Source organism: Peromyscus maniculatus, chromosome 5 (assembly GCF_049852395.1).
Source record: "Peromyscus maniculatus bairdii isolate BWxNUB_F1_BW_parent chromosome 5, HU_Pman_BW_mat_3.1, whole genome shotgun sequence".
In the NCBI taxonomy this organism is placed as follows: Eukaryota; Metazoa; Chordata; class Mammalia; order Rodentia; family Cricetidae; genus Peromyscus; species Peromyscus maniculatus.
This window is the reverse complement of record NC_134856.1, coordinates 92,388,353-92,406,125: the sequence shown is the minus strand read 5'-3', so window position 1 is coordinate 92,406,125 and position 17,773 is coordinate 92,388,353. Positions and strand designations below refer to the sequence as shown.

The 17,773-nt window shown below is 38.5% G+C and overlaps 1 protein-coding gene and 1 long non-coding RNA gene across 5 annotated transcripts in view; one reads left to right on the top strand and one right to left on the bottom strand.

The window, feature by feature from the left end:
* The window catches only part of Wdr37 (WD repeat domain 37), a 63,534-nt gene that overhangs the window by 3,322 nt on the left and 42,439 nt on the right, over positions 1 to 17,773 (top strand). For 2 of the 4 annotated variants that reach the window (XM_076572875.1, XM_006987847.4), the window contains 4 exons: positions 7,493 to 7,670; positions 13,047 to 13,143; positions 15,455 to 15,550; positions 15,830 to 15,894. In XM_076572875.1, coding sequence (XP_076428990.1) covers positions 7,533 to 7,670; positions 13,047 to 13,143; positions 15,455 to 15,550; positions 15,830 to 15,894 — 396 coding nt within the window. In that variant the 5' untranslated portion in view covers positions 7,493 to 7,532. Of the gene's footprint in view, positions 1 to 12; positions 342 to 7,492; positions 7,671 to 13,046; positions 13,144 to 15,454; positions 15,551 to 15,829; positions 15,895 to 17,773 lie in introns of those variants that run through there. The other 2 variants (XM_006987846.4, XM_016006371.3) reach the window with 2 other exon arrangements.
* On the bottom strand, positions 5,888 to 10,815 carry LOC143273395 (uncharacterized). The gene is made up of 2 exons (XR_013051483.1): positions 10,734 to 10,815; positions 5,888 to 6,939 (listed from the first exon to the last, which is right to left on the bottom strand). It is a non-coding gene; the product is annotated as an uncharacterized LOC143273395 (long non-coding RNA).

Here is a 17,773-nt window from a genome sequence, read left to right as displayed (position 1 = left end):
CAGGCCCGTGGGACTGTACGAAGGAAACCGGGAAAGAACTTCCGCAGCCGTTGGGCGTGGGGCGGGGCTTCCGGTCTGTGGGTTGTGGAGTGTGTCTGGGGGCGGGACTTCCGCACTTACCGGAAGTGCGGGCGCGCCAGTTCGGGTCGCCCGGTCGTGTCAGTACGGGAATAGGCCGGTTTTTTACGCTGCTCTGGGTCGGTCCTGGGAGCTGCTTGGGGGACCAACGAATTGAGTGCAGCACCGGCTGGCTCCAGGAGGAGGCGAGTGCTGCTGCTGTGACAGGTGACGCCATCTTCCCAGCTGTCTGGCTTGGCGTCCTTCCCCGGTGCCCGGAGGAGGTGAGGTGTCGGGGTGGCGGTGGGGACGAGCTGGTCAAGGCTTCGAGGTGGATGAGGGATGCGGTCCTAACCCTGCGCGCTCCCTCTGGCTTCTCTGTGTCTCCAAGTGGTGTCTGCCTGGTTGCCTGTGCCCTGGGGGAAAGCCCTTGGAAGATGGTGACCTTCGATCCCGCAAATCCGGGGGGTATGGCCTCTGGGAAGGAGGAAGGGTGGGGGGCGGAGAGTGAGGGGTGAGCAGATGCTGAAGTGGTAAACCCCCGCCACGCCTTTGTTTCCCTTTCCGAAGACTTCTCCTTTTCTTTCCCCTGTACACTTCCACCTCCGAAGATAGACATTATTAGTTTTAAGACATCCTCACAGGCCCATTTTACCAAAAAGTTGCATAGATATGTGACCCTAATTTATGAGCCGACACAACCGAACGATCGATCAGGTGCTTAGAGGTTTATCATCCAACTTGAACTCTACGACGTTCCTTGTGCTTGAAGACTAGGTCCGTTAGCTCTACTCCACTGTCTTGCACGAATGTAGATTGCTGGGTAGTTTCTTTGAAGTTCAGATGGGTTTTCTTTAAATTGATTATTCTGGCCTACTAATTTGCCTTCAAAGCATAACTGAAACTGTTTACCTCTAAATAAGTAACACAGCTTAAGATAATATGCCTCCAGGATACTTTTCCCTTTTCTAAGAAATATTCAGTTATGCTACCTTCCTTGCTGTTTGGTTACTTTGCTGATCAAATTCGAGCGTTTGTAAATTCCTTTTGACATCTAGTCCCCATACTTGAGCATAGTATATAAAAATGATCTAACCTAAGTGGAATAGAGGCCTTCTATTAATGTTGCCCAGTAGGGCAGTGGCCAGGGGCCACGTGTAGTAACACCATGACCTTAGTGTTTATGTCACCCACATTTTTGCTCTTGGAAGGTTGTGTATTTCAAGACTTCTTGCAAAAAGTTCTGGATACAAGACCTTACCAAGTATGTTTCCTTTCTGTTCTCTTACCCAGTGTTGATACTTCTTTTTGTATAGGTATGTTGTTGGTCTTTTAACTTACTTTGCCCTTGACTTTAGCTAAAATCCTTAGGATTGGGTATTTCCCTCAGCAATTTATTCTTATTCTTCCTAAGAGTTTGTCAGTTATCCTGTCCAGATATCTCTGAGGAAAAAAAAATTCTTTATTTCTATTAAATTTCACTATAGATTTGAGTTTCTTTTTTCGGTTATTAAGATTAAAAAAAATCTGGGTGGTAGCTTATTTAATTAATGATGCCTGTGAGCCAAGTGTCATCCTTAGAATCAATAAGTATGCATCCCGTGCTTTTATCTCACCAGTGACAGAACATTATAAGCAACTTAATGCTGGTGACAGATTTCCAAGGTTGCTTGTAGAGACCATTCTCTCCTCTGATACCAGTTAGATATATTAGTGTTTCAGCCCTCTGAGAGTTAATCTTAAAGTATTATTACAATAAAATATTAATAATATTAATTTATGGAACTTCTGGAACTTCAGTGACATTTTATACTACCACCTGCAAATTGTATAACAATTCTTTTCATATAATTATCACTTTTGAAATAAACCAACTATTTATTTTGGAATAAGGCAGGTATCTTTTTTCTTGGAAGAAAAATAAAGTCCTTGCAAGGTGTGAAATGGAGAGTAATGTTTTATATTATTTAAAGTAAAAGTATAAAGTAAGAGTTTGTTATATTGCTTTTAAAACTACTTTAGCAAGCTCCTGGTTTGGTTCTATGTACTTAATAAAAATCTGATGATGTAGGTCGTAACGATTTAATATTGAACATACATACTAAAAAGAACCTTTTGAAAAGAGAGAAAGCTAAGTGTCTATTGATGTTGTTTAATGTTATACCATTTACCAAGGTGGTGAATTCGTACATTAACAGTGTGTGTAGAGATTTTATCCATTTGTTAAATATGCGGCACTAAAATTGGACATGTATAGTTCTGTCTTGCTTACAAATAGCAAGAGAAGAGAATATGCCTGTGACATCATGTAATCAAGATGAAATGTATTTGATGGACCATAAATCAGTTAAGAGTGCAGGAGGAAACTATATTGTAGCTTTCCATTTAATGTGCTGATTTGTCCTGTTGAGTGTGAGTGTTTTGAAAGAAAATAATTACATTTTTGGGCTTCAAATTTCTTTCTTTAAAAAAAATGTATATAGGTGAAGTAGTACATAGTAAAAGTAACTTTTTAAAATATTTTTTTTTTATTTTATTTTGGTGTGGTGCTGGTGATGAAACCCATGGTATCAACCATGCTTAGCAATCTCCTTTCCATTGAAGTACATCCTGTCCCGGACCCTTTTTTCCCCCCTTTTGAGACAGAGTCCTTCTCTATGTAGCTCTGGCTGTCCTGGGACACTATATGTAGATCAGAATGGCCTTGAACTCAGATCCACCTGCTTCTACCCAACCCCTTCTTCCCAGAAGTGCTGGGATTAAAGGCATGCCCCTTACGCCCAGGTAGATCTATCTTATTTTCAGAGTGAAACAGTTTTCTTTCTCTTTTCAGTTGTCTGATTAATATACTGTTTAGTTTGTAAAATATTGTTGGACTACTTACTGAATTTGAAAATTCTACCTCATAGTGATTTTGTGTGAGGATCAGTGCCTCTGTATTTATCGATCCATTTAAGTCTCATAAGAAACCCTTGGTGGTAGTTTTTCAACCTCAGATCTGCCCACCATTGACTTTCTCCTATTTATTTGCTATTCTTTCTGTTTTCACTTGTCTAGCTTGGGTTCTGCGTATACCATTTCAATGTTTCTTTTATGAGTGCTGCAGCTTCATTGTCCTTCTTGCCAGGATACTAAACCCCAAACCTCTGAATTTTTTTAGTAACTCAAACATTTAATTAATTGTATCTGCATGAGTGCATGGTATGTGAATGCAGTGGCCACAGAAGCCAAAAGAGGGAATAAGATCCTCTAGACTCTAGAAGTCTAGAGCTGGAGTAGTCTAACTGTTCCTGCACTGAACTTGGGTCCTCTGGAAGAGTAGCAAGGGCCCTTAACCTCTGAATCATCTTTTTAGTTTTTTAGACAGGATTTCATGTAGCCCAGGGTGGCCTTGAACTCATTATTCAGCCAAGGCCAGCTTTGAACTTTGGTCCCCTTGCCTCTACCCCTGCAGTTACTTGCTTGTTAATCCCAGTCCATAGTTTGGAATGAAGAGAGTGCCTGTAGCCTTCGGTTCCTTCCATGTATAGATGTGGTATGAATGAAAAGACATGATAATAGGACCCACATTAGTTTCTTGTCATTGAGGCCAAATTTCTAGCACAAAGCGGTTTAAGCAGGGTTTAAGTGCTTCTTTTGGTTTACAGTTGAGAGGAATACAGCCCATCGAGGCATGTTGTCTGGAGTGCTTCGGTCCACGGCACCTGTCAGGCAGCACAGAAAGAGCTGGTGCTTGGCTAGCTTTCCCTCTCCCTTGGTTCAGTCCCGGACCCCAGCCCTGAGGTGGCGGTGTACAGAGCTAAGATATGTGTCTTCCTCTCTACTCTCTCATATACTCAAATGTGTCTCTCCTTAATGTCTTGAGTATTTCTTATTCAGTTAAGTCACCAGGCACAGGACTATGGATTGCTGGGGGAAAGGTAAAGGATATACTATAGAGGCAAAAATAAACATGAAGGAAGGTGTCATGAGACTCACAACAGACTACAGCTTCTGAGGGGCTGGTAGTAGGAGCTACAGCTACAGAGACCGAGTTTAAAGATGTGGTTGTGTAGACATGTCCGGTGGATCCAGTGCTGGTTTTGGCCTCCACTGTACCATTTTGTTTAACCTGGGGGCTAGCTTTAGTAAGTACAGTCTGCTTCTCAGACTGTGAACCTTACATCAGTGGCTGTTAGAGGAAAGACTCTAGTAAATGCCATCTGGAAAAAAGTACCTGGCAAATTATTGGATTCTAGCAGTGACTCATTTGACCAAGAGAACTAAAGCCATTGCTGTGATGCCTGGAATGACAGCTAACAACATACCCCAGTTACAGAAAATATGAGGCGGAAATTGGAAATAAGCTGTACATACTGTGTCAAAAAGCTGCATACAGAATGCTAAACTGAGACTGCTCTGTTGTGTCCTGTAATTGGATAGGTGAAGAATAAGGTTCTCGGATATACAAGTGTGAGTTTGCAAATTCTGACTGTGGACTTAGAGCTACTGCAGCAGCAGCTAAAGTGAGTCAACCAGTTTTCTTGAAAAATAAGCGAAGAACTTTAATTGGATATTTGACTACATGGTGGAAACTGCAACTTCATTCCTGTTCTGTCAGTTATTTCTAAATTTCACAAATGGGAGTTGTAGGTGCAAATTCTAAATCCAGGATTCTTATAGAAGCAAAGGTTGGTTGACACCTTGTTGTTCTAGCAGAGAGAGACTAAATATTGTCATTGGTTTACCAAATTCAGGATGTCACTTGCCTATGTGTTTGCTAATAATATTCTAACATTATGGAGGCCCCTGGAATGATAAAAGGATCTTTCCTACTTTCCCACCACTGATGAGGCTAGAACTCCAGAAATAAAAAACACTGCTTTTGGGGAAATTATTTTTAAAATGAAGTACAGTTAGGAACACTAGACATTATACATAAAACAGAATAAGACTGAAAGATGGAAAAAGGTAAATAGACTGGTTAGGTCTTTTGGGATCTGAAAAGTTACATAGAATTTAGTTCACTTTTTAAGAAAGAAAGAAACTAGAGCTCTGTCTATGACAAATGGTAATGAGATGCCTTTCTCTGTAGACTTGCCATGAGAGAAGGCTGGGTGAAGAGCTGGGGTATGCTTGTGTGGTTACTCTTTTTTCCTACTTAGTTAGGGGGCATCAGAGAAGACCTAACAGAGATTCAAGAAGAGGCAGACTGGAAGGATGGCTCAGCAGTTAAGAGCTCATGTTGCTCTTCCAGAGGACTATGGTTTGATTTCTATCAGCCACATTGTGGCTTACAACCACCTGTAACTCCAGTTCCAGGGCATTTGATGCCCTCTTATGGTCTCTGTGGGCACCAGGTATAGATGTGGCACACAGACATACATGCAGGCAAAACACCCATAAGCATGAAATCAAAAGAGGCTACCCTCTGTAGTGGCAGGAAACTGGGGAATAGTAATGAACATCCCTGATTTTTTAGCCATGATCTGAGTGGGGCCCAAGAGGAGGCTGAACTATTGGGTGCTACCCCTCAGCAGTAACTTGGAATCTTCCTTATGTGATGGCATGTGAGTAGGGAGCCTTAACTGAATCTCTGCCTTCCTTATTCACCTGGCAGTAGCTAAGCAGTACTCCTGTTTGCCAGAGCGGTTTTAGGAAAGGCATGCTATAACAAATCCCAAGACTGATAGTATCATGTCCAAAAGGTCAAGGTTTCAATTAAAAATCAGTTGGTATATGAAGAACTAGGAAAATCTCAACTCAGCGAGAGAGGAGGAAGCGGGGGGAGGGAGAGAGAGAGAGATTAAAAACAGTCAGTGCTGGCACAGATATGACACTGATATTAGAATTATTTGACAAAGTTTTTAAATTCATTATCATAAAACTGTTTTAAGATACAGAAATCATGCAACTACAGGCATCTGATTTTTGATAAGTGTCGAAAACATACTTGTGCTGAGAAAACTGTATCCACATGTAGAAGATTGAAATTAAAACCATTTACTCTATACAAAATTGAATCAAAATGGATCATAGATCTTCATGGAAAATGGGAAATTTGACACTGCCAGAGGGAAACATTTCAAGATATAGGCATAGTCAAGAGCTTTCTGATCAGGACTTCAGTGACTTAGGAAACAATTAATATCACGAATTGATGGATAGGGTTGCAGTAATTAAAAAAGCTGTTTCCAGCAAAAGAAACAGCAGAGTGAAGAGACACTCTCTAGAACAGAAGGATTTTCTTCTTCTTCTTCTTCTTCTTCTTCTTCTTCTTCTTCTTCTTCTTCTTCTTCTTCTTCTTCTTCTTCTTCTTCGCTACATAGTCATCTAACAAAGGATTAATATTTAGAATATAGAGAATTTTAAAAAATACCCCCAAAAAGCAAATAATCCAGTCAATAAGTAGGGAAATAAATTGAACAAATACTTTTCAAATGAAGAAATATAAATGGCTAATGTTCAGCATCTTTATCCATCAGAGAACTGCAAATCCAAATTGAATTGAGATTTTTGTCTCACACAGTCAGAATGCCTATTGTCTTAGTTGGCTTTCTGTTGCTGAGATAAACATCATGATCCAAAGCAACTCAGGGAAAAAAGGGTATATTTGATTTTACAGCCTCTAGTCTGTTCCAAAGCAGGAACTCAAGGTAAGAACCTGGAGGCCGGAGCTGAAGCAGAGATCATGGAGGAGTGCAGATTGGTTAGCCTGCTTTCTTATACAACCCAGGTGGTACCTCTCACAGTGGGCTGGGCCCTCCTACATCAGTCATTAATCAAGACAATACCCCTATAGACTTGCCTATAGGCCAATCTATGCAGGCATTTTCTCAGTTAGGGGTCCTTCTTCCCAGATATGTCTAGATTTGTGTCAGGTTGTGTCAACCAGTAGTATACCTATCATCAAGAGAAAACAAAACAAGACAAAAACCCAAATGTTGTTGAGGGTATAGGGAAAAGGAATTCTGTACACTGTTGGTGGAAATATAAACCAGTTCATTCACTATCTAAATCAGTGGGGAGCTTCCTTAAAACACTACAAACATAAGTATTATATGGTCCAGCTATATGGCTTTTGGATGTTTATTACAGATTTGGGCCACAGCATCCTGTTTTGTGTTGTGTCTCTGTGTGTTTTAAATGTGGATTTAAGGGGTTAAGTTGTCAGGCTTACACAGTTAGTGATTTTACCTGCCAAGCCATTTCCCTGCCCCCAGTGTAAAATTCTAAGCATGTTAGGTAATTGACAAGAAAGTAGAGACAAAAAGAGAATAGAAGGAAAATAAGTTTCTGTGGATGTTAGTATTGATCTGTATTTGAAAATAATCAGTATAATTAAACACTGTTAAGGCAACAAAGAAAGTCTATGCCCCCATATTTACCTTGTCTGCTGGTTGTTTCAACTTGCTGTATCAGAAATGAAGTACATGTTTTCCCTGCTGTTCTTTAGCTTATTGCAGGAGTGACCAGGATACTACCTTCTAGAAGTAATGCCCACAGAAAGCGGAAGTTGTTCGACTGCTCGCCAAGCAAAACAAAAGCGCAAATCTCATAGCCTTTCTATAAGAAGAACTAACAGCTCAGAACAAGAGAGGACTGGACTACCAAGAGAGATGTTAGAAGGACAAGTAAGTCAGCATTGGTCAGTGCCCATTTTAAAGATGGTTGTCATGCTTGTAATGTAATTGAAATAGTTAATGCATGTGGGTTTCTAAAGCAGAAGAAAGGCTTACACTACCAAACCTTTAAAAGAACACAGTAAATTCAGCAGCCTACACAGAGATAGAATTAGATTTCTTTGTTTTTTTAAATTATTATTATTATTATAATATTTTGGTTTTTGAGACAAAGTCTCTGTGTAGTCCTTGCCATCCTGGAACTCATTATGTAGACCAGGCTGGTCTTGAACTCATGGAGATCCACATGCCTCTTCCTCCCTAGTGCTGGAATTAAAGGCATGTGCCACCACGCCTAGCTAATATTAATAATATATTTATAATAGTAACAAAGAGATACAGGTATGACAATATGAACTCATTTTATTCTTTGTACAGGTTAGTTGTCTCTAAGGTTTAGCCCTAGATTTCTGAGACAGGATATTTGTTTCTAATAGTCTCAAGAAAAGGGGAGAATTAAAATTTTGATGCTTTTTCTACTCTCTGGAGTGACTTAACCTGCCTTTGTCTTTGTCTCTGCTATAGTGAGTATATATGTAATACATGACTGATAACAAGTTTTGCTTGTATTTTTCTAGTGCCTTTGTAGATGTCAAAATGTTAGGATTTTTGAAAAGTATTATTGTGAAGTCTAGATAAAGTTTTTTTAAAATAATCATGAAGTATATATGCCTATATAAGTATGTACATATACGTTTTGTTGCAGGATATTTGATATATTGTGAACCCTGAGATTGTGTTTATTTATTGGAAAAACCTCTTTCTAGTTGTGATGTGGCTGTGCCCTAGCATACACCTTTAATCCAAGAGCTTTCTGCTTGAATATTGTAAACAGGTTCAAATAAAGTCAACCATAGGTCAAGAGGCAGAGCATGCAAATAGTTGACAGGAAGTGAACATAGGATTATTAAGAAAAAACCATAGCGGGTAAGAGGAAGTCAGGAGGACAGATAGGGAGATGCTTAGGAAGGAGAAGGAAGGGACATTGAGTTTGAGAGTTTTGTTTGAGGCAGCATAAGAGAAAGAAGAGAACTTTCTGGGACATTGGTGGAGGAGGAAGGTCAGCTGGGTGCTTTCTCTGCCTTTTTGTGCTAGCAGACTTTTACCCCAGCATCTAGCTCCTGAGTCTTTGTTGGTAAAATCGAACAATTGAGATTTAGTCAAAACAACTTTTGTAACCTTTTTTTTTTTTTTTTCACAATTAGACTGTATCAGCCATAGTGCTGTAAGATAAAAAGGCTTGCATCTGAGAAATTGGCCTTCATGAATGCTGGATCTTATTAGAACTGTGTAAGCAACTTCTTGCAAATGACTTCTAGTATATAAATTCTATAGGGGCAGTAGGTGTTCACCTAGAAACCCATGCCTGCCACAGAGTAGATATCCAGTTGATACAGTGGGAAAACAATTGTTACACTGTATTTAAGAAATGATGCTGAAAGGGTCACCCTGGTTAGTACAAGTTGTTTTTTACAGGCTTTTTTTTTTTTGGCTACAATGCATATTTTTCCTTTATTGTTTTGAGAGGGTCTTGCTGTATATAGGCCAGTCTGACCTTGGATTTGGAATCCTTCTGTCACAGCTCCTCATGTACTGGGATTACAAGGCATGGTGCATCTTAGCTAGCTTTTGCCTAAAGCCTAAATGCTTCTGCTATACAGTTGGTTGACTCTACAGGTGTAAATCTTGTGACTATAGAGGGTCAACTCTGTCTGCCCTTGTCTACTTTCTATAAAAAGTTACATTTTAGTCTAGTGAGGGTTATAAAAATCATAAAAAGAGCTTTGGCCGGGCGGTGGTGGCACACGCCTTTAATCCCAGCACTCGGGAGGCAGAGCCAGGTGGATCTCTGTGAGTTCGAGGCCAGCCTGGGCTACCAAGTGAGCTCCAGGAAAGGCGCAAAGCTACGCAGAGAAACCCTGTCTCGAAAAACCAAAAAAAAAAAAAAAAAAAGAGCTTTGACAGTATTTACTTTGCTAGGTGATTGTAACAAAGTACCATAAACTATGTGGCTTAAACAACATAAATTAATTTTTCCATAATTCTGGAGGATGAAATCCAAGATTAAGGTATGGAAGGGTTTCCTCTTAGCATTTAGGCATCTGTATTGGCCTGCTCTTAGGGTTCTGGCAGGATATACCTCAGCTGCAGCCACTAAGAGCACCCCCTGTGTGCATTCGCTACATTTCCTTATAAAAGGCGGGCCTTGTACACCTCTCATCTCATTTTCTTCCTTTGTTCTCATCCCCAGGGACCAGTCTCTACCCCCTTCTCTGCTCCCTTCTCATCCCTTCCCTCAAGAAACCTCCCACATGGGCCCTGTTACATGGTGTGTTGCCTTCCTGAAGTTTTTAAAATACAACACCTCCTAAGGCCTTACTTGTAGCTGTAGGTGATTGCTACCTTTATGCATCCAACATTATCTTTCCTCTTTGCATGTTTCCCTTAACTATTGTAAGGCCACTGGTCATAATTAATTAAGATTACCATTATAACTGCATTTTAATGGTCCCTTCAATAAAGATCTTGACTCTTACTATAGTCACATTCAGGGGTATTCAGGTTTGAGACATAATTCATCCATTTGAGAGAGTAAAACTAAACTGTGTGGTAGGATTTCCTTGATGGAAGTGTTATTACCTTTGATAAAGGTACCCCAAGGTTATTGTAACATGTAGGCAGTTAAACATGATTAGTATGTCTTAGTATTTAAAATGTAGCTTAAACAAGAACATAATTACATTGACATTTAAATAGTCATATGTAGCTGGTGGCTACTAATTGGACAGTATAGGTAAACAATCTAAAGTGGTTCTTAAAAGGTTTTTGAGCCGGGCGGTGATAGCACATGCCTTTAATCCCAGCACTTGGGAGGCAGAGGCAGGCGGATCTCAGTGAGTTCGAGGCCAGCCTGGGCTACCAAGTGAGTTCCAGGAAAGGGGCAAAGCTACACAGGGAAACCCTGTCTTGAAAAACCAAAAAAAAAAAAAAAAAAAAGTTTTTTGATTTACTCACATTTCTAGCAGTGAAAAATTCTACTTTGTTGGCATATTCTAGAGTTACTTCCCACATGAGGTGAATTTGTTCTTAGTGTTGTCTTCCATTGTGATGTAGTATAAGGTGGTAATTGTATCTCACAGTAGGCATTTCAAAAGGTAATTCGCAGTTCTTTCACCTGAGCATCCTAGACCTGTGTACTACTCTCCTGGCTCTCTGAGTTTCCCTTGTTAGCTAGACAGTTTGATAACTGAAGTTATTTGGAGTGGAACTAACCAGCATGAGATATGAGTGGCCACGCTGACCTTCCCTTTACAGGAGGGAAGAAAGTGTAAGTGTTGATACTGCAGCTGGCATGGTAGGTATAAGTGGACTTCTGTGGGAAGTCTTCAGAGATGTGCTGACTGTCGGTAGTCTGGATTTACAGGAGTGATCACTTTAGATACAGTGTTTTGCAGTGTTCTTTTGGTTATTATGGAATAATATCAAAAAAAGTGAAGGTTAATCGCCATGATACTGTATTAGGTTAATGTTCTATATCTTCATTTGTAAGTGTAAAGTTCTTTAGAGAGACGTTAAGATTACCAGTTCTACCAGATTCAGTGTTTAAGCTAGCATGTATATATTTTAAATAGTTTACAAAATTTATGGGAGAACATGTGATTATTGAAAAACTCAAATTGTGGAAATGTTCACTGTTTTTTGAAATTTATAGTCCTAAGAAGTTAACCTGAGGTGTAATCTAATAAATATTGTGTGTATGAATATTTTTAAAATTTGCAACTTACCAGGTCTCAACTCAACAATTGGTGTTGAATATAAACTTGAAAAGTCACTTGAAGATTATACCAATGTTACTTGAATATTGGAAAATTAATATAGAAGTATTTGAGAATATTATTTTTGAAAAACACTTTTTGTGCTGGGGAAAGGTGGGGCACACATGCTAATTATGTAGATAGAATCCTTGTGAAGATTAGAATAGAAAATATCAAATAGTCTATTTATTAATAATGTTCAGGAAAAGTAAATTATTTTGTGAACTTATTTAATGACTTGCAAGTGTTCATATGTTTAACTTGGAATTATGTTGTAGATGTTGCTTCCTGCTTTCTTCACTCTGCCTGTTAGATAGAAACTGGAAGTGAGAGGGGAAATGTGCAAAGGTATGAAGGATGTGACTCTACTACTAGACAGTTTGTTCTTGTAGGCAAGATTTTCTTTTCTTCTCTTCATAATAGTCTTAGTTATAGAGTTTTAGGAAGTTACTAGTTAATTTTGGTTGAAGCACAGTGGATCTAATTAGGTGATGAGGCAGATCTCAGTGTATAGCCCATTGCCCATTGAAATAGTGGTTTTTTTTTTTGTTTGTTTTGTTTTTAAATAGTGTGTGGTAGGCTATTTGTAACATAGCTTCACTTTTGGAAATGGCTTTGCTTCTCTATGAATTTGGAAATTTTTGAATAAAGTAAGGTCATGTTCCCTCTGTGTCAATGCAAAACTAAGCTTTTCCTCCAAAGGGAAAAAGTTTACTCTGAGTCAAATATATGTGACCAAGGCCTAAGAACACAGATTATGTTCACCTGAATAACTTGCTCTAGTGTGGAAGAGGGTACAAGATCTTTTGAGTCACATAACAGAATGACATGTATCGGTGCATTGGTCAAATATATTGTTGGGGACATCTGGCAGGCAGGCTACAGCAGAGAAGGGGAGTCTTTGCTGTGGGTTTCAGGTGTTCTGACATTCTTAGCTTTAAGGTTGCTGGATGCTTGCGGTGTGCCCAGGGCATTCTAAAAGGTTTACCTAGCTGCTGTTAGGTCGGCTACAGAGGTTGATAGTAAATGGCTGTTCCAGATGGTTTGGGTTCTTAGTCTAAAACATTAGAGATCCACAATCAAGATGTTCTGGTATGTCAGTCAGTCTTTAAAATCTTTAGCACCTATACAGCTGCTTCAGAGAGAATTGTATTCACACCTGTAAAAGGAAAAGTTATTTTGTAAAATGTTTGCTCTTAAATCTTGTATTTAAGAATCTAGGAATACATTTTGATTATTGTTTCCTTTGTAGAAACTTGAATCTTAAAAAAAAAAAAAATTGAGTATTGGGGATTGAACCCAAAGTGCATGCTAAGTACATGCTCTCACTGAGCTACATGCCTAGCTAAATTTTAAATTCTTTAAACCTTCATATATGTATAAGCAATAAAATATATGATGTTATAAAGTAAGAGTTTAAGATAAATGATAATTTACTTTGAAAAAAATATTGTTGCCTGGTATTAAAGTGATTCATTCATTCATTTTAAACAAAAATATTTGTTTTGTACAGGATTCCAAACTGCCTTCCTCAGTTCGCAGTACATTGCTGGAACTGTTTGGTCAGATAGAAAGAGAATTTGAAAATCTTTACATTGAAAACTTAGAATGTGAGTATCTCCTATCAGTGTATTTAAAAAATGATTACCTCTCCATAGAACTCTTTGAGAATAATATTTGTGGGTTGAGATTCATCATTCTATTATTTTCTATTCTGTTGTTAAACATGCTGACTTAAACATATTATTGGGACTGGAAAGATGGTTCAGCAGTTAAGAGCACTGGCTGCTCTTCCAGAAGTCCTGGGTTTGATTCTCAGCACCCGCATGACTGCTCACAGCTGTTTGTAATTCCAGTTTCAGGAGCTCTGATGCCCTCTTCTGACCTCCAAGGGCACTAGACAATCATGCAGGCAAAATAACCATACACGTAAAAAAGATTCTCTTACAGTTCTGTGGGTCTAGCATGATTCTTGCCAGGATGAAGTCAAATCCTGGCAGAGTTGTCTTCCTTTCTGGAGCTTGTAGGGACAAACATTTGCTGCCTGTTTGTATGGTGACAGAATGCAGTTCTTTGTACTTTTAGGACAGGCCCCTTTATCACTGTCCTTGGCTTATGTGCCCATCTCCTTTAGTAATGTGATGGTTTTTCTTAGGTCCTCTCTGAGCCTTTCTGTCTGTTTCAGTTCTAAGAAGGTGTGACTTGATTGAGCCCCTGGTTATTCCAGGATGACCTCCCTACTTGCAGAACCCCTGAACTTGTAGGCTAACATTGTTAACAGGTTATAGTGCTAAGCCCTGAGAGTCTTTGAGGGGTTACCAGAATGACCAAAGTTGCAATTTTATACACAATGAATGCATTTCATTTTTCATATACCAAGTATACCATAAATTATATAAACTTTATCATCTCTTGAAAATTTCCAAAAACATGTTGACGTGTGTGTGTGTGTGTGTGTGTGTGTGTGTGTGTGTGTGTAATGTATGTATGTATGTATGTATATAAGAACTGGTCTACAGAGTGAGTTCCAGGACAGCCAAGACTACACAGAAAAGTCCTGTCTCAGAAAAAAAAAAAAAAAACCCAAAATAAATAAAATGTTAGGTACTATGTATAGCATCTGATTTTAAGGATTTTTTTTTTTTTTTTTTAAAGTATCAGAGTTTTAGCAACTGAAATATTTTGGGTGTTTTTTATTGTGATTTAAGATATCCACTTCACAAAGCACCTCCTCCTCCAGTTAGAAATAAACTTTAAAAATTACTAATATTGGAAGGTACTTTAACTTTATGTTGTCTAGCACTTAGAAGTTTTGGTGCCTCCTTGGTACCCATAAGATAAAGTCCCAGTTTCTTCGCCTGGGTGCTGTATAGAGCCTTTGGCCTCAGCCTATTCATGACCTTGATTTGTTTTAAACTTTGGTCAGACAAGTATCCTACAGTACCAGGAAGCTTCATGGTATCCTGAGAAGCATGTAGGCCCTAGAGCTGGGTGGACCTGTGTGCAAGTCAGGTCCCAGCTTAGTACTTGGTGCTTTTAAAACAGTTACTTCCCTGGGCAAGTCTCTGTCTTCTCTGTTTACAGTGTAGATGCCTGAGGCCTCTCCCAAGGTCCTTTTTGATAGCCAGGAGAATCATAGTTTTTTGTATCTTTAGTTACTGTGTTCTTTGTAATGGTCCATTTTTATGTTTCTCTTCTCTGACACTCCCAGTCTTGCATTTCCTATTAATTTTTCATTTTGGAGTTTTAAAATCTTTGTTATACTTAATCCTCATGTGGAGATTTTCTAGTGTTATATATCAGTAGTTATATTACTATATTTTTTTTCTCAGTTACAGTATCCACAAGTAAACTATAATTATTTCACTGAATTTCAGACAGTATCAGATTGTTTTTAATTGCATGAAACCAGCAAAAAGGAAGCTGTGCTGAATAAGAATTTGAATATGCAGGTGTCTGCTTGAGACCCCAGTAGTAACATCTTCACAGGGTCACAGGAGTGAGCTTTCATTTATTTATTTTTAAAGATTGGATCTCATATAGTCCAGACTGGCCTGAACTTGAAATGTAGCTGAGAATAACTCTGAACTTCTGATTCTCTTTTCTCCACCTTCTAAGTGCTGAGATTGTAGGCATTCACACCCAGTATATATGGTGCAAGGATGAAACCCAGGCCCTTGTGCATGCTGGGCGAGCACTCCACTAACTGAGCTTCATCCCCAGCACTGACTTTGTTCTCAGAATGATACCTGGAATGATGGTTTGAGTGTTTGGAAACTATTATCATCTTGCTTTTTAGGATTGTTTTCATAACATTTTTTGACAGTCCTAACTCACAACGTTCTTATGTAAGTTTTAGAAGTGATGAGTACGTTTGAACTTAAGACCAAATTTTACATTAAAAAATGTTTTTATTTCCAGTGCGCAGAGAAATTGATACTCTTAATGAACGCTTAGCTGGTGAAGGACAAACGATTGATGGGGCAGAATTGAGTAAGGGCCAGCTCAAAACAAAAGGTAAAACAAATGCTTGTAAAGTGTTGTACATAGATTACTTCTCAAGGGAACTGAGATTTAATGAAGGACACCGACTCATTTGCTCTCTACTATCAGCCGAACTTGGAATACATAATTCAGATACAGGTCAGATGAGAAAGAGCTTGGGTCCCTCTTCCAGCTCTGCTGTGGTCCTTATGACTTGGTGGGTGCACAGATCTAAGTTTCCCTTTCTACAGTATAGCTGTACTTTGCAATGCTGTGGTTCTTGAGCTGATTGTCAATTCTCTGTCTCCACAGCCAGTCACAGTACCAGTCAGCTTTCTCAGAAGCTAAAGACCACCTACAAGGCTTCAACCAGCAAGGTATGCAAGGCACTGGCTCTAGAGCCAGTCATGTGGTGCTTACGGTGTGCAGATGTGTACTTTAACTTGCATATTTTCCAGTTAGAAATGTGTAATAGAAAAATGTCTGGTTTCTAGAAACAACCATTGCTAAATGGCTACAGAATGTACATGCTTAGATACTAACTTAGATACTAACTTCAGTGAGATCAATGTATTATGCATTAGTAATTTTTTGTCTTTAGAAAAACAATGTATTTTGTATTGTTAATTGGCTTGTTAAAAAGTATATGGATTCAGAGATAGATAATAGCTAACTATATGGAGTGAAATTCTGTGTGGGCTAAAGTTACATTTTCATTATTATTTTTCAATATTTTAAGTACAAGAAGAAAGTGAGGGTGTGCTTCTGAGACATGGAGGGACAGTCAAGGGTTTTCCTTTTAAAGTGCCTAGTACGGACTTGAAGTGGCAAGGATTTAATTGTTTGGAAAGTTACTATATAATTGTCAGTATTTTGAGGTAATAGTATATATCCTCTAATTTGGAGTATTTTGGATATATAAAAGATAAATTAATTACCTAATTTTGGTGAATGTACACTCATTGGGTTGAATGTGAGGGGAAAAATTGAAATTTGTACTACGATTACATAAATATTACCAGCTTTTTATTTTTACAATCATTGTCTTGGGCTGACAGTCATTTATTTGGCAGGAACAATGAGCTTAACTGTAGTTAAAAGGGGAAGTCTAGCCTTTCTGCCTTCTCTTATTTAAAAATTCTTGGTAATCATTATTTAGAAGAGAACCATGGGTATTGTTGACATTTTCTATTGTGTACTTTGATAGCATCTGGAATGTAAATTGCTGTTTCATTGGATTTTTGTTTGTTGTAATGTCTAGTTCACCCTAGTTTTGAAATTTGTGATTAATTTCAGTGTTTATGAAGTCTAAAATTATGTTCTTCATTTCTTGTTACATTATCTTGAATTAAATAGATTGTTCTGATGCTTACAATTTTGTGTATATAATGTGTGGTCTTAGGATTCAAAACTTTCTGGTTATTTTTGAAGTAGAGGAAGATATGCTTATATATAGCAGTCTTTTACCATGAGCAATTAAAAAAAGGTTTGGACAAAGGTAAGGGCATGCACAATAGTATTTTGCCGTCAAAATATATTAGAACTATTTAACAGCAGTCATTTTAGGATTAGAATATGTCAGAAGCATATTCCTAATGGACTTCTCAGCAGTTTGTACACTGTATGTACTCATCTTAAAAAGTAATGAAACACAAGACACCTGAAAATTGAAGAGCTAATTTGGTAACGATATATTCTGATTTGTACCACAGCATGGATTCTTGGTATTAAAGCTAAGCACGAATGCAACAAGAACATGCTACAGTCTAGATTCATTACTTGTCCTCCTTGTGACTCAGAGCCATGAAAGGCAAGTAGCATGTTTGGTGAGACAGTGGGAGCGCAGAAGTGTATGAAGAAAACCCGGAGAGGTTTTCCCTCCCCTGGGCTGCTCATGACTGATTGCTAATGCTTATGGGCGGGGTTGTGGGGGAAGGCAGTCTACCCTGAAAACTACTTTAAAGAAACCGGTGGAGATGTGTGCATATTTCTTTAGAAATTATTTTTTATAGTGGAAAAGGGCCTTTCTGATTTGCTTTTAAAGTGCTTTAGGTTGTTTGTGTTATAGTTAAACTGATTTAGAATGTTGAGAAAACATGATGCTATTGCTTTATTCTGCTGTTGTTCGGTCCGAATGTTCCTTCTAAGTAATTCAGTTGTTTTGTTGGATCTCTTTATAATCTTGACCAAGTTAGTGCTTTTTTTTTTTTTTTTCTTAATTGAGACAGGGTCTCTCTGTTGTCTTGCCTGTCCTGG